Consider the following 16,461-nt stretch of genomic DNA (forward strand, 5'->3'; position numbering starts at 1 on the left):
ACCCGTCATTTCACAAGGAAGAGTAAACAGCTTTTTATCTGCAGTCAGACATACATTGCCACGAAAATCACAGAAAAACATAAAACCTGAGAAGATGGAAATGTTGAATGTGAACATGAGTATACAGTTTGTTGCAGACAACTCCATCCCTGTTGCTCTTTATTTGACTTCAAATATTACAAAATCAGAGAAGACAGAGATGAAGGAAATGTGGGAGGAGATTTCTGTAGAAAAGAAATTGTATAGCTTCAGCTTAAGAATACTTTCCCACACAGACAGAGTCCTATGAGTGCTCGGATGAGTTCGGCTAGTTTGTTCTTGAAGTCAAGGGGAATTGTTTGGGTAAGTCTAGGCCTTGCAAACACACAAAATAGAGTGTTGAAATCTTTCCCGGAAATTCAGTATCCAGCAGAGTTTGATCCCGAAAGTAGAGACAGTGGAAATTCAATATGTTGGACAATACTATCCAGGAAGGGGTCCACATCTAGAAAATGTGCCTTTATGAAGTACTTCAACACTACAGATATAGAAGTAATGTAACAGAAAGTATTGAAAAAGGGAAATATGCAGCAGCTGGATGTGACTGTTGTTTGGCAAGACACACCAAAGAAAATCTAATTCACCACAGAAAGCGTAGTTGCTAAGCTCCAGACAGAATAGAGTTTTTCTACTTGACACTTTTACAACTCTTCAAGCCCTGGCATGCTAAATCAGAAATACTTGGAGACTTTGACAGCTAAGAAGTCTCTTTCAACACTATGAAAGACACCATTGAGTGTTCAGCCTTTCCTAACTACTTGCAAATGTTGAAAGATGAGATAGAACAGGAAGAAAGCATTGTTTTTGAGTTCACTAAGGAGAGTTCACAAAGAAGCCAAAGTTTCAGACCACTGAGTCAAAATCCTTTTGGAGAACCAGAAATTCAAATTGAAGCAGCCATAGCCATGAATGAGGTGGAGACTGCAATGCTGCAAGCAAGAGGAACGTGTTGATTTCGAACACTTAGTAACACAACTGAATGATGAAAGGAAAGAAATTTATATCGAAGTAAAAGGTAAACTAGAGTATGGATTTCTGCACAAAAAAAAATATTGTGAATGCTCTTCGTTTAAGCCAATACTACTACACATCACTGGTCAAGCTGCCACTGGGAAAAGCTTTCTAGTTAAAGTTCTCACTGCTTATCAACAGAAGACTACAGAATCAAATTTATCATATGTAGTAACAGCACCAACAGGATTAGCTGTTCACAACCTTAAAGGAATTACTTTACATCTACCACTTATGCTACCTGTTGGACATGACAATAAACTGGAACATCAGTAGTCATCTGACAAAGCTTGTCATGAGGTGTCAAGAGTATTGAAGAAACTGAAGCTTTTAATCATTGATGAGGTGAGCACAGTTTCAAACTTAATGCTTGCCTTCATACACTTAAGAATGCAGCAGATTTTAAAAACAGAGTATGACGTGCTTATTGGAGGAAAGCATTTAATTTTGTTCAGTGACCTACTGCAACCTACCCCAGTAAAAGGACAGCATATTTTTAACCCACTTCTCCATAATTAAACAATAAGGTTACTCATTATGACATCAGCTGTAAAAAACGCCTACCGCTGCAGTGACGGCCGCCAAAATACCGCCACCGTGGCTACCATCCGTCCGACACATTATGAGCACTGCCTGACATCCGCCACAAGAAGGGTGGAAATCCGGTAGTGTTCATGGTGGTGGACGGTGATAAGGTGGCGCTGCTACCTCCAGCACCACCACGCCAGTATAACGCCGCCATCTGTATTATGACAATTCATACAGCCTGGCGATGTTCTGCTGGCGGGGCGCTGCTGGCGGTAGCAGCGCCCCTTCTCTGCCAGAAGACCTCCTTGCTCAAGGTAAGTAGGGCTTCCGACAGGGGAGGGGGGTGTTGTGTGTGTGTGTGTCTGAGTGTGTGCATGAATGTGTGAATGTGTGTGAATGAGTCTGTGGGTGTTGTGTTGTTTGCATGGTTGTATGCATGCGAGTGAATGCGTGTAAGAATGGTGAAGTGAGTGCGTGTTTGCATGTCAGTGTGATCATTGGAAGAATGTGTTTGAGCATGTCTGGATGTATGCGTGTTTGAATGTGTGTATGCCAGTGTGTGCATGAATACTTGTATGCCAGTGTGAGTGATTGGGTGTATGCATGGTGCATGTCTGCTGGTGTATGCGTGTATGGGGGGGGAGGTGGAGTGTGTCTGAGGATCAGAGGGGGTGTGTCTGAGGATCAGAGGGGGTGGGGGTGTTTGGATGGAGGGGGTGTCAGGTGAGTGTTGGAGGGGTTGGGAGCCGCCTACCGGTGACAGGGAAGGAATCCCCTGTCACAGGGTGGGGCCTACCACCATAGTTTTCGTTGCGTTGCTAACACCACCAAAACCATGGTGGTAGGCAGGCTCATAATGCCACCGGCGGTACTATGCTGGCCGCCGGGCTGGAGATACAGATTTCTGGCCTGATGGCTCATACCGCCATGGCGGTGGAGAAGTGGCGGGTTGGCTGCAGCCAACCCGCCAATCTCATAATGTACCACCAGCCTGTTGGTGGTCATACCGCCACACTAACAATCACCGCCGAGGTCATGATGACCCTCTAAGTTCTTTGGGAACTATTGGCAATGAAACCTTTGGTAAAACTTTCAATACAAGGAACTAGTGAAGAATATGTGTCAAGCGTCTGATGTGGAACATAGAAATTGTTGAGCCTGAGGGCATGTGCATGCGCCTGGGCACATGTCAGGCGTGCAATGAGCATCCCCACTTGATAAACAGATCGTGTTGAGGAGTGTTCATTTGTGTTGTTCAATGCTTATTAGTAGATTGTGGCTAACCTGTTCCGATGTTTGTTGTTGGGTTGGGAGATGTGCATGTTTGCACTGCTCAATGCCCTACCCGAAAGGAACAAAACTCATTTACGTCAGCACATTGATGAAATGCTGGCCATAGGTTTTATATGACCTTCACGGTCTCCAGCATAGTTTCCACCGTTTTTCGTCCTGATGAAAGGGGGATCTCAGAATTTGTATTGACTATAGGGCCCTGAAAAAATTATGGTTAAGAACAGCCCCTGATTACTACTCTCATTGACCAAGTAAAATACGCACACATTTACACCAAACTGGATTTGTGGGGCACTTACCATTTAGTAAGAGTCCGGGAGGGTGAGGAGTGGAAAACAGCTTTCCAAACCAAATTTGATTTGTATGACTATCTCGTCATGCCTTTCAGGCTCTGCAATGCCCCTGCCGCCTTTTAGTATTCAATGAGGCCTTGCAGGACTTTATTGATCAGTGTACCATCATCTATATTGACGACATTTTGATTTACCCGGACAACTATGAAGAACACATCGCCCATGTTAAAGCCATTCTACAAAGCATTACAACACCACAATCTCTTCGCAAAACTAGAAATGTGTAGCTTTCGTGTCCAGGAAGTGGAGTTTCTTGGATATATTTTGACTCCTGACGGGGTTCGAATGGATTTAAAAAAGACTGAGGCAATAGTTCAGTTGAAGGCCCCACAGAATGTCAAATAAGTACAAAGGTTCCTGGGCTGTGCAAACTTTTATAGATGTTTCATCAGCCACTTTTCTACAGTTGTTGCTCCACTCCCCAAATTGTTAAAGCCATTCTACAAAGCATTACAACACCACAATCTCTTCGCAAAACTAGAAATGTGTAGCTTTCGTGTCCAGGAAGTGGAGTTTCTTGGATATATTTTGACTCCTGACGGGGTTCGAATGGATTTAAAAAAGACTGAGGCAATAGTTCAGTTGAAGGCCCCACAGAATGTCAAATAAGTACAAAGGTTCCTGGGCTGTGCAAACTTTTATAGATGTTTCATCAGCCACTTTTCTACAGTTGTTGCTCTACTCCCCAAATTACTTCGTAAAGGAGCAACATTTTATTGGGAAGAAGAAGCTGACAAGGCTTTTCACCATCTAAAAGGCATGTTTAGTAAGTCCCCTATTATACAGCACACAGACCCTACGCGACTGTTCATTGTAGTGGTTGATGCCTCTCCGGCAGCCGTGGATGGGGTCTTATCACAGCACGATTTCCATACTGTACTGTTAGACCTAGTGGCTTATTCCTCCCACAAGGTGAACCCATCGGAAGTCAACTACTCAGTGGCAGACCACAAATTATTAGCCGTCAAACAAGCCTTAGAGGAGAGGAGACACTACCTCCTAAGAAATTTGCAAACAGTCACTATTCTGACAGATCATAGAAACTTGCAGTTCCTTAAATTAGCACAAGCCTCATCTGCATGACAGCTGAAGTGGTCCCAGTTTTTCAATGATTTCCTCATTCACTTTCAACCAGGACACAAAAATTGAAAGATCGGTGCACTTTCTAGGTTTGGCGATGCAAATAATGAGCAAGTGGAAGAACCACCCTCAATTATCTCGTCAGACAAGGTAGCAGGGACCACTATTTCTGACTCCAACTTTTTACGTAAGGGACAACAAGCACACAAAAGCGCCATAGCCATAGAAACCCTTCAACACCACACTACAGACATCACTAGTTATGAGGGATTAACATATGTTGCACAGAAACTGCACCTACCCACTAGAGCACTACGAGAAAAGGCTTTGATGTGGTGTCACACTAGCAAACTGGCTGGTCAGCCTGGCGAAACCAGGCTTAGAGACCATCCAACAACATTTTTGGTGGTCATCCATTTCCAAGGATGCAAATGCATTTGTGGCACATTGTGTTACATGTGCTCAAGAAAAGAGTGCACATCAATCTGTACCACCTGCACCCTGGCACACCGTATCTTTAGATTTTGTGGTAGAACTACTGAAGTCCCATGCTGGCTTTACCACTGTCCTAGTAGTTGTAGATCATTTGACCTAGATGGCGCACTTTATTCCATTAAAAGCCTTACAATTAGCCCACATCTTCTTGCAATCGATTGTTTGTCTTCATGGACTTCCATTGGTTGTCATTTCTTATCAGGTAACCCAGTTTGTGTCCAAAGTCTGGAAATTCCTTTGCAAGGAATGGATGCCCACCTAGCCTCTAGTCACCATCCACAATCAGATGGGCAGTAGGAAAGAGTTAAGCAGTGCATGGAGCAATATTTGCGTTGTTACCTTTTAAGCTCTGAGGTGGATTGGGCTGATTTCTTGTGGGCTGCGGAATTTGCTTACAATAATGTTGTCCATGCATCTTCTTAATATTCATACTTTTTCTTCGGTTATGGGTATCACCCCCGTATGATGGAACTAGATGGGTTGCCACATTTGCCCACTCCTACAGTGCAAAACATTCTGCAGCAAGTTACTGACATCCAAAGGAATGTATGAGAAAACTTAAGAGTGGCAAAACAAATGTACAAAACATACAGAGATAAAAAAGACACCTAGAGACAGAATACCATGAAGGGCAAAAAGTGTGGTTGTCAACTATACGTATAAACTGAAAGGCGCGCAAAAGTTCCATCCCAGGTTTATTGGGCCCTTCACCATCATCACAAAGGTTAAATGAGGTAGCAATGAAACTACCAATTCACCAGGTGTTTCAAGTCTCCTTGTTGAAACCGGTATTGGTTACTATGCACTATCCAAAGGGACCTTCTCTGATTCTGGTGGATAATCAAGCCGAGTAAGCAGTAAAGGCTGTATTTGATTCCAAGCAAGTGCATAACAAACTTTATTTCTTGTTGGACTGGAAAGGCTATGGTCCAGAAGATCGTTCATGGGAATCAGCAGGACACTTACACACCCCACATCTGACCTGCCAGTTTCATCAGAGGAACCCAGCTAAGCCCAAACCCGTTCAGCACACCTTGGGAGGGGTGTACTGTCGAGCCTGCGGGCCTGTGCATGCACCTGAGTACACATCAGGTGTGCAGTGAGTGCCCTCACCTGATAAACAGATCATGATGAGGAGTGTTCAAGTTCTGATATGTGCACAAGTTCTGGTATATTCACATTTGCTTGTTCAATGCTTATTAGTAGATTGTGGCTAACCTGTACCTATGTTTGCTGTTGGATTAGGGAGATGTGCATGTGCTCAATGCTTGTTGTTTGGTGAAACGTGGTTAAACTTTATCAATGCTTGTTGTCTGAAGGTAGTGGCAGCCTTGAGAGTTTGGAAACAGGCGGGGGCAGGTGCAGCCTGTATTTAAGCCATGCCTGTCCTAGAATACATCTCTTCTGATGCAGCAGAGTGCTCTTCAGCTCCTGGGATCCACTGGCACCAGTCTCTGTACTTGAAACTGCGAGTCTTGTGTTTTCAGCTATCCTTTATCTTCAGCGCTGGACTTAAGGACAAGAAAACAAGAAAGACAAGAACAGTCATTCTTCGAAGAAAAGCGGTAACGCAATGAGCAGGCAGGACCAAAACGTACCTGTTCTGCAGCTAGCAAGAATTCTTACTAAACTGCAGCGCGATTTTGTTCGCCACAAAAGTTGAATTCAAGTACAGAACGGATTGCATGAGTGTGAGACAATCACATTGACTATGCCCAATTTAGAGCGCTTGTGTTGTGGTTTTCCATGAGTACAGTGCTTTCTGTATGGTGGTAACCATTTAGTTACGCACAATAACCAGTGCTTAAAGGCACAGAGTTAGCACATTCATCTGATGAGCAAGTTAACTGGAAGTGCGCTCAGTTGATATTATTGATATTCAACACATACTGTGACTAAACAGTATGTGTGTAACCTTGTGAGCTATATGTATATGATGTGGCACAATTCATTTCTTGATGTGCTTTTGAACACTGAGCTTGTGTCCTTGCTGTGCTCTCAAAGACTGAGCTAGCCAATCTATTACTATACACTAATACTTGCACTAACGCTTGAACTAATGTATGTACTAATTGCTTGAACTAATGTTTATGCATATTTGTGTGAGCATATCCCCTGTGAACTACACAAAGATCCACTCCAGTAGGACGTATAGAAAACACTAGGAATATCACATTTGGATAGGTGAATTAGACTGGCAGTAGGGAAATACTTGAGGTGTGGAGTAAATTAGAAATTTGGTAAGGTAAAAGCTTCCATTTAATTACAGGAATCCTATTAACATGTTCTTGGAACCACCTATGGAGAGAGTGAGCCACCAAAAATGGGAAAAGGGATCAGCACAGGTATAACAGTGATCTCAGGTGCCTTCAATTTGGTAAAACATGTTTCAATTATAGCATAGCATAATAATCAGTTGCTCTAACAGAGGCGTTCAATCATCCTGAACCAGTAAGTGAGCATTCAGCGATCATCACCATCCGGTCAAGTGGAAGCAAAGTCTCTCTCTATAACTCTCTCTCTCTTCTCCATCTCTTTCCCAGGCACATTCCAGTGCTAGTCACGCTAGGACGCCCAGGTGGAAATAGCAATCTGCAACTTTGGATGATGTTGTGGCTTCGTGGGACAAATAGGTTAGTGTTTGACAGAAATATTTTGAAGGACATTAGAGTAGGAATTCTGACAAAGGATGGGAAACATGCTTTAGAAAGTCGACTTATTAAAAAACTATTTTCAATTAGCAGTACAACAGCACACCTAATGTACAATTTAATTCAAGAAGAGAAATCCATAGTCTGTTTAATGCCAACGTCAACAAACAATTACTGAAAATGGGGAAAGAAGATATTTAGGAAATTACAGCTATCTATAAAATGGAACACCAACGAGTGACAATACTGCTAACAGAAAAACTACAAGCAAAATTGGATTCTTTGGAGAAGTATGTATCCAGGACTGCAGGATTAGAAAAGTGTTTACGCATGTGCAAAAACTGTAGAGTAATTTTGCGGTGAAATTTAAATGTTGAGGAAGGTTTAGCAAATGGTGCTATGGGTAAAGTTATTGATTTCATTACTTTTCCAAATAGTGATGAGGTTGAATATCTGGCTATCAAATTTGATCATATTGATGGCGTGAAGCAGATTGGTCGATGTATTGTACGTTTTTTGCTTGTAAAGGACTTATACGCCCGGTGGCAACAGTTCCCACTCTCTCTAGCCTATGCTGTAACTATATATCTTAAGGTTTAAGTGTAGAAACAGCTTTTATTACTATTCAAAGTACAATATTTAAAGAAGGTATGTCATACGCAGAATTAACTTGCTTTAGAACATTGTCTGGTTTGTTTTTAATTGAATATGATGATAGAAAAGTTAGTGCTGATGCAAGCTGTGTAAAAGAGTACAATCGGTTAAGAAGTCTAGATGCTCCTCATTTAGGTAAACACCCTTATTATGAGAAACAGATAAGCTGTCCAAAGCGGAAACTTACAAAAGAGTTGATGGATGTTCAAGAAAAGAAGGAAAACAAGGACAAGCTAGAAAGTGTTAAGAAGAAAAAAGTGGAAAATGGGAAAATGAGGGAGATATTGTGGGTCACCAGTTGGAAAATGATTCAGGTGTCAATTGCTATGCAAATGTTGTTCTCAACGTACTCTTTCATTTACCACATCTTGTAAATGGAACTAATCAAAATCCAGATAACAGATTGTGTTCTACACTGTGTCATTTGCTCCAACATTTGCTCAGTGATAGAACTCTAATACATTCTGCTTCAGGCATTTGAGTCTTTGTAGATACATGTAGTAGATCTGTAGTATTTACTCTCAACAGTCAACAAGATGTACAAGAATTTATAATGGTCATCTTTAGAATATTAGAAGAAGAAGTACATATTGATGAGTTATTTTGGACTGAGTTACAAATGGAATCATGACTGTGAAGATTGCTCTTTTACATCCGCCACTGAAATAAATTCTGAGCGATTTCTGTATTTAACACTACCAGATTGCCAAACTGTGCCTTTTGACAGATTGATTAAAAACACAAACCAAAATATGACCTGCCCAAATTGTGGGTCAAATGTTATGTCTACATTGTATCTACAAAGAACTGGAAAATAGCTTACATTGATGTTACAATGATGCAGAGCATATGGATGTAAATTGGAAAACAAAATTACAAACTTCAAAGCTGGACAAATATTTTCTGGAAAGACTCCTTCTACTATAACTATTTATCTTTCACATAGGAGTTAATATTACAGCTAGTCACTACACTGTCTATTTAAAGAGTGAAACTGGGTGGACGGAATTAAATTACAGCAACCTTATATTCAAACCAAAGCTTTCAAACTACACAATTCTTACCATTTGTTTCGCCAACCAAAATTACTGGAAAAAAAGTTGTCCAAAATTGAATAGTCCTTTCGCCTTCCACAAAGAAGTCACTGTAACATCTCAACACTACACTGTCTAGTTAAAGAGTGAAACTGGATGGACACAATGCAATCACAGCAACCTTAACTTGATACACCAACTACCATTCAAACTACAAAATTGTCACCATGTGTTTCTTCAACCAAACTTCTAAGTACCATTTCTGGAAACAAGTAATGTATGGGATTTCCTATACATGGATAATCAGCGTTTTAGACATCATGTGGCCTACCAGGGGTGATGTCTTCAAAAAGGTCTCCAAAATATAAATCTCCTTTATATGTTTTGGTACCATTGTACTAGTTATCATAATAAGATAATTACTTTTAGGTCACGTTTGTGTAGATTAGTTTAGAAACTTTAGTCAAAACAATTGATTAAGGGGGTTATTCTAACTTTGGAGGAGGTGTTAATCCGTCCCAAAAGTGACGGAAAAGTGACGGATTTACCACCAGCCGTATTACGAGTCCATTATATCCTATGGAACTCGTAATACGGCTGGTGGTATATCCGTCACTTTACCGTCACTTTTGGGACGGATTAACACTCCTCCAAAGTTAGAATAACCCCCTAAGTCACTTATTTGTAGTGATACATTGTGCAGTTTTGGGTTATTTTCTACAATTTATGAAACTGTTTTCCCCCACTGTTCAGTGATGATTCTTTATACAATACAACATTTATGTTTTACAAGTATAAAACCGATAACACAATAAAGGGAAAATAAAATGTTTTACCTTACTGTGTTATATTGTTACAGCATAACTAATGTGTACTGTTTTGTTTCTGAAATGTTGTAAATGTAATACTAATTTATATTTATGTTCTTTTTCTTTTTCAACAGTGGTTGGGGTTATATCTCTTCAGATGTACCAACATACTTGCAGTGCCCTATGAGTATTTGTTTGAGGTACTCCTGGTAAGGGTCTCCTCACACAAAAAGCACATTGCATAATTTGCCACTATTTACTGTTGCCTCCAGGGGATGGTAAAAAACTCCCATGCAATGTATTGCCACTTTGCTGGGGGTTGGTCCTCCAAAGAACTATGTTCAACAGGGTGTGGCAACTGATTCTCACTGACACCAGATGCCATTTGATTGGCAAATGATGGAAAAATCACCAACATTTAAAACAGAAAAAGAAAAGAGGAGGTGCTGAATTGACAGGAACATTTTTTACAATTTGTTTTCCCCACTGTTCAAGGATGAAACTGTATACAGTATGTTCATTATGGTGTACAAGTACAAAGGCTGAGAAGAGGTAAAAAAGGGAAAATGAAATGCTTTAGTATATTATGAAATACTATAAGAGCATAATAAATATTTACTGCTTGGTATATATTATGAACTTATACATTGCAGAAACTAATACTTTGGGGGTCATTCCTACCCTGGCGGTCTATGACCGCCAGGGTAGGTGACGGAGGAAGCACCGCCAACAGGCTGGCGGTGCTTCCGGTGGCATTCTGACCGCGGCGGTAAAGCCGCGGTCAGAAAAGGGAAGCCGGCGGTTTCCCTCCGGCTTCCCGCTGCCCCAGGGAATCCTCCACGGCATGGGGATTCCAACCCCCTTCCCGCCAGCCTGGTTCTGGCGGTTTTCACCGCCAGAACCTGGCTGGCGAGAACGGGTGTCGTGGGGCCCCTGCAGTGCCCATGCTACTGGCATGGGCACTGCAGGGGCCCCCTAACAGGGCCCCACATAGATTTTCAGTGTCTGCGTGGCAGACACTGAAAATCGCGACGGGTGCAACTGCACCCGTCGCACCCCTTCGACTCCGCCGGCTCCATTCGGAGCCGGCATCCTCGTGGAAGGGGGTTTCCCGCTGGGCGGGCGGCCTTCTGGCGGTCGCCCGCAAGCCCAGCGGGAAACTCAGAATGACCGCCGCGGTCTTTTGAACGCGGTACGGTCTTCTGGCGGTTCGCCGCCCGCCAATCTAGGAATGAGGGCCTTTATCAAAGGATTTTGCAAAAGTAACACTGACTTATATTTCTGATATTATACTTTTTAACAAGATCAATGACACTACTGAAATAAAGCAATTTCCTAATTACTTCTTTCTCGCTACTTCTACAAAGTAAAAATGTAAATGTATACACCAAGGTAGTGTTTCATAGAGCCATTGAGACATCCAGAAACAAACTGATAGTGGCACTCATACTTCCAGTCACTCACTCATTCAGCCACTCAGACACCCACTCAGTAACTGATATAGTCAGGAACATATTCAGTCACTTACGAATGCATCTACTACTACATGCACTCACTTACCCATACAGATATTCACACACTCACTTACTCGTCAACAGAGGTACAAAGACATTCACTCACTCACCCACACAGTAATTCATACAACCACTCAGTCACACATACAATGACTAACACACTCAGTCACACTCCCATGTATCTAATAATACACCTAATCATTCACTTATAGAGCTAGAAAGACATCCACTTACTCCTCTAAACAGTCATGCATAAACGTACTTACTTAACTATACATCTACTAACATAGCCAGTCAGTTACTTATACAGCTAGTGTCATACATACTCAGTTTTACATACAGGCACTGACTCAGTTACTCACTCACCCGTACAGGAATTCACACAGCCATTTACTGACTGTTAAAGACACTCACTCACTCAGTCACCCATATAGATACTCACACACCCAGAGATACAGACTATGACACACCCATTCACACACCAATACAGACTCTGACACACCCAGGCACACACTGATGCAGACACTGACACACCCAGGCAAACACACATTCATACATTGACACACCCAGGCACACAATCATGCATACACTGCTACATCCAAGCTTACACTGATACATACAGTAACATACCCTGATATACACTGACACACCCTGGCACACACTTATGTATACACTGATACACCCAGGCACACACTGTTCTGTACACAATCACACCCAGGCACACACTGAAGCAGACACTGACACACCCACACTCCCACTGATGCATAGTGACACAGCCACTCATGCATCCATATAGCTAGTTACACACACACTTTCTTACCCATATTGGCACTCAGTTACGTACTCACCCATACACAGCCACTCATTGACTGATGCAGCTAATCAACTACACAGCCACTCACTTCACCATATGGGCACTTACACACCTTCTGAATTACTCATATAGGCATTCACACTGTCACTTACTCATCCATACAGCAACTCACACAGCCACTCCCTCACTCATGCAGTCACTCACCTAGCCACTTAACCACTTATACAACCACACACACTGCCACTCAATCATCCATGGAGCCACTCACGCACAGTGTCTCACTCATATAGCTACTCACCCACCTAGTCCCTCACTCACTCATACAGCCACTAACAGCCACTCAGTCCCCCATACACCCACTCACACCCCCACTATCTCACTCATACAGCCACTTACATAGTCACTCACTCACTCATACGGCCACTCACTTATACAGACACTCACCTACCCAGTCACAAACTCATACAGTCACTAACACAGCCACTAAGTCATCTATATGGGCAATCATCCACCTAGTATCTTACTCATACAGCCGCTCATGCCGAAGTCACTCACCCATGCAGCCACTCACACAGCCAGTCACTCATACAGCCATTCAATCACTCATACAGCCACTCGCTCGCTCATTCACTCACACACACAGTCACCCAAACAGCCATTCACACACCCAGTCACTCACTTATGCAGATGCTCAAAGTAATAACAGCCTCATATTTAAGAATGATGAATCTTTGGTATCAGAAAGAGAGCAAGGTTTTGATTTGGCAGTGACTGATGATAAGAAGGTAGTCAAAGGAGAAAGGAAGAGCTCACCTATGTGCCAAGTGACGATGGTAGGAAGGTAGCTAGCTTTGATGGCTTATTTCCAATTCCCAAGTACAATAAATACTAAAGGGAAATATAAGGCAAATTTTGTAGATTTGATTAATCAGAAAGAATTAGAACAATCAGATTTTAAACAAGAAGCTCTTGAGGGACACGTCATAGAAATGATAGGGTTCTGCAAAGTAAATACACTTTTAGATGACTAGAATGTGGATAATAAAATATATGCTGCTGTAAAAGTGGTGGATTTATTTTAGGTTGAAGCAACCAATGAGACACAAAAATGTATACTGAATCCATTAACTGAAGAGCAGACTTTGGCAGTTAAGATTCAAACAACATAGACAGAATGACCAGGGATACATTTTCTAAAGTGTTTAAGCGCAAGTCAGGAAAGTTAGTAATTTTCCACACTTAATTAAGCTGAAGCAGAGAGCTACACTGGTAATCCAAAAGTTGTGAGGTGCACTCATGATTGTTATGATGAAGTTGACAGTGATTCTACATGAGTTGATTGTGGATGATATCACTGAAGAAGTACATCACTCTGAGTAGGTGTCACCTATTGCCCTGGACACTTAGGCTGACAATAGTTTGTGCTGTGTGTAGATCTGACAGCATTTAATGCCAGCATCTTTGTTGATCGCCATCCATTATCTAATATTAACAAGCTGATTGCAATACTAGCGGGGGCTAGTTTGTCTTCTATGCTGGATCTTCAGTCCACATATTATTTGACAGTGTTATTCCTAGGATTCAAATCACTTACTGAATTCCATACATATCAATGTCTGTTTCAGTTTAAGAGAATGTTGTTCAGCTTTCGCTGTTGCTCTCTCCTCCCTCACGCTACGTTACCCACAGTGTCTGTCGTTCTTTAGAAGCGGCTGGCCGCTCTTGCTCTCTCCGTCTCGTGCACAGGTTCTCCTAGGCTCATCCAGGCTGAGTCTAGAGCCCTCTTCAGTGTATTCTACTGGGGTGTCTGCCATTCTTGCTGTTCTTCTATCAACTACTTTGTCGCTTGACAAATCATAGCAGTTGGCGGTACCGTGGACATTCGGGCTGCTGGTAAGTTGGCGTGCTCTACTACAGTTTCCATGACAGAGTGACATGCCTCAACTGCCGGTACACCTGTAGGATTGTGTCCCACGCGTTTTGGAAAGTGGTGTGGGAGCTGCTGTATTCATATTCAGGACTCCAAAAATCTACTCACCCAATTACTATGGCGAGTCATATTTTATTATGTTGAGATATTTTTAGGACCTACTGGAGTTGACAAAAAATGGGTGCTCTGTTCAGTCAGAAAGTGAAGGAACAATAAAGATGCCTTTAAATCCTATCTTGTCACATTTGCTGTGTATTCAGAGAGAGAGGTCAAAAGTAAGTTTGTCTTCTTAGACTTACTTTTCCTTCTGACTGCAGAGTTCCAGGAGTTTGTAAGGTGAACTGTCTGACTTACTGTACAAACTATGTGAAATGAAAAGCTGTAGGGTGGCAGGCTTTTCCTAACAATGAACATTTAAATAACTAAGTCAACTGTACATACATTTCAAAATATATTTCAGTAGTTGTGAAAGCCCACTCTTTGTACTTTTGAGTGAAGAAACAAATATTTCAATTGAAGGAAAACTAATGAGAACACTTTACTTGGTGATATGCAAATGATAAATATGTTTTCTGAAACCCAATTTACACAGATTATTGTTAATACACAATGGGGGTCATTACAACATTGGCGGTAAAAGCCGCTTACCGCCGTGCAGAAGACCGCTAACACACAGCCACGGCCACGGAATTCCGCCATGGTCATTATGACCCACAGCTCGGAATCTGCCAAAATCCAGACACTCACACAAGTCCGCCACACCAAAGGTCAGTGATAAACTGGTGATAACAAAACCTCCCCACCATCAACCCAACAGCAATACGCCCACACTATTACGACCCACGAATCCACGCGGCGGTCTTTCAACTGCGGTATTCCATTGGCGGTACACACTGCTGCGCTCAAAATACACACACATTTACAAAACACTACCACATTGGACATTTCGAAATACACACACCTGATACACATACACACACCACTCCCACACACCCAATACAATATAAAACACACACCCACATCACCCACAGACCCTTACGTCAACAATTGCGACTAAGGGCCAGAGAGAGACAACACCATTTACAAACTAGCATCCACAGGCACTCCACACCATCACTCATGCAACATCCACGCACCTCACACAACACACCTCTAAATATCACCTCACACATCACAACACACACCACCCCACACATCACCCACACCACCCCATGGCACCGCAAGACACCCCAGGTTCTCTGAGGAGGAGCTCAGGGTCATGGTTGAGGAAATGACCCAGGTAGAACCACACCTATTCGGATCACAGGTGCAGCACACCACCATAGCTAGGAAGATGGAGATATGGCGAAGAATCGTGGACAGGGTCAACGCAGTGGGACAGCACCCAAGAACTAGGGATGACATCAGGAAGAGGTGGAATGACCTACGGGGGAAAGGTGCATTCCGTGGTCTCAAGACACCACATCGCGGTTCAGAGGACTGGCGGTGGACCCCCACCTCCTCCCCCACAACTAACAACATGGAAGGAGCAGGTCTTGGCTATACTGCATCCTGAGGGCCTCGCAGGAGTAGCTGGAGGAATGGACTCTGGTAAGTCAAATCTTAACTATTACATCCCCCACCCACATGCATGCTCTCACATACCCCCACCCTCGCCCTCACCCCCATCACTCCAACTCCTCACGTATGTCCCAATATCACAAACCACACATCCCAAACTCAAGCCCTGCATGTAACACCAAAGCATGGACACCCATCACCAATGCATGGCCACTACACATACCCATACACCCCCCTAAACCATTATCACACAAGGTCCTACACAGGAATGCAAGCACTGGGGTACATGGTCACCCACCCATTGCACACCATGGTACACACAGATGCAATAATCATGCCTTTACAAGCTCTACAGCTTTACATGCCCTACCCAACTTCACCGGACAGGAGGGTCCAGATATGTCCACTCCACCCACAGAAGAGGCCCACAGTGATGAGAGCAGCTCTGTCCAACTGGATCTAGATGACCAGCCCGGCCCATCTGGGACCTCGGGACAGTCGGTTGCCCTCACACTGGCACAGGCCACTACAGAGCTTGCCCCCTCTGGAAACACCAGTGCAGCACCCACCCAGCGGGCCCATACCTCTGTCCCCAGGACACATCAATCAGCAGTGTGTCCACCATTACAGGGAACCCAGACTAACTCACCACCCCAAGAACACCAGGGACCTGGAGGCAGTGGTAGTGGGCACACG

General features: G+C 43.0%; 1 protein-coding gene across 1 annotated transcript in view; it reads right to left on the reverse strand.

Moving 5' to 3' along the window:
- Nucleotides 1-398: 398 nt before the first annotated feature.
- Nucleotides 399-16,461, reverse strand: part of MAJIN (membrane anchored junction protein) — a 378,916-nt gene continuing 362,853 nt past the window's right edge. The window contains exon 6 of the mRNA XM_069207529.1: nucleotides 399-517. Within this exon, the coding sequence (XP_069063630.1) occupies nucleotides 399-517 (119 nt within the window). The remainder of the gene's footprint in view (nucleotides 518-16,461) is intronic.

This window comes from Pleurodeles waltl, chromosome 9 (assembly GCF_031143425.1).
Source record: "Pleurodeles waltl isolate 20211129_DDA chromosome 9, aPleWal1.hap1.20221129, whole genome shotgun sequence".
NCBI lineage: Eukaryota > Metazoa > Chordata > Amphibia > Caudata > Salamandridae > Pleurodeles > Pleurodeles waltl.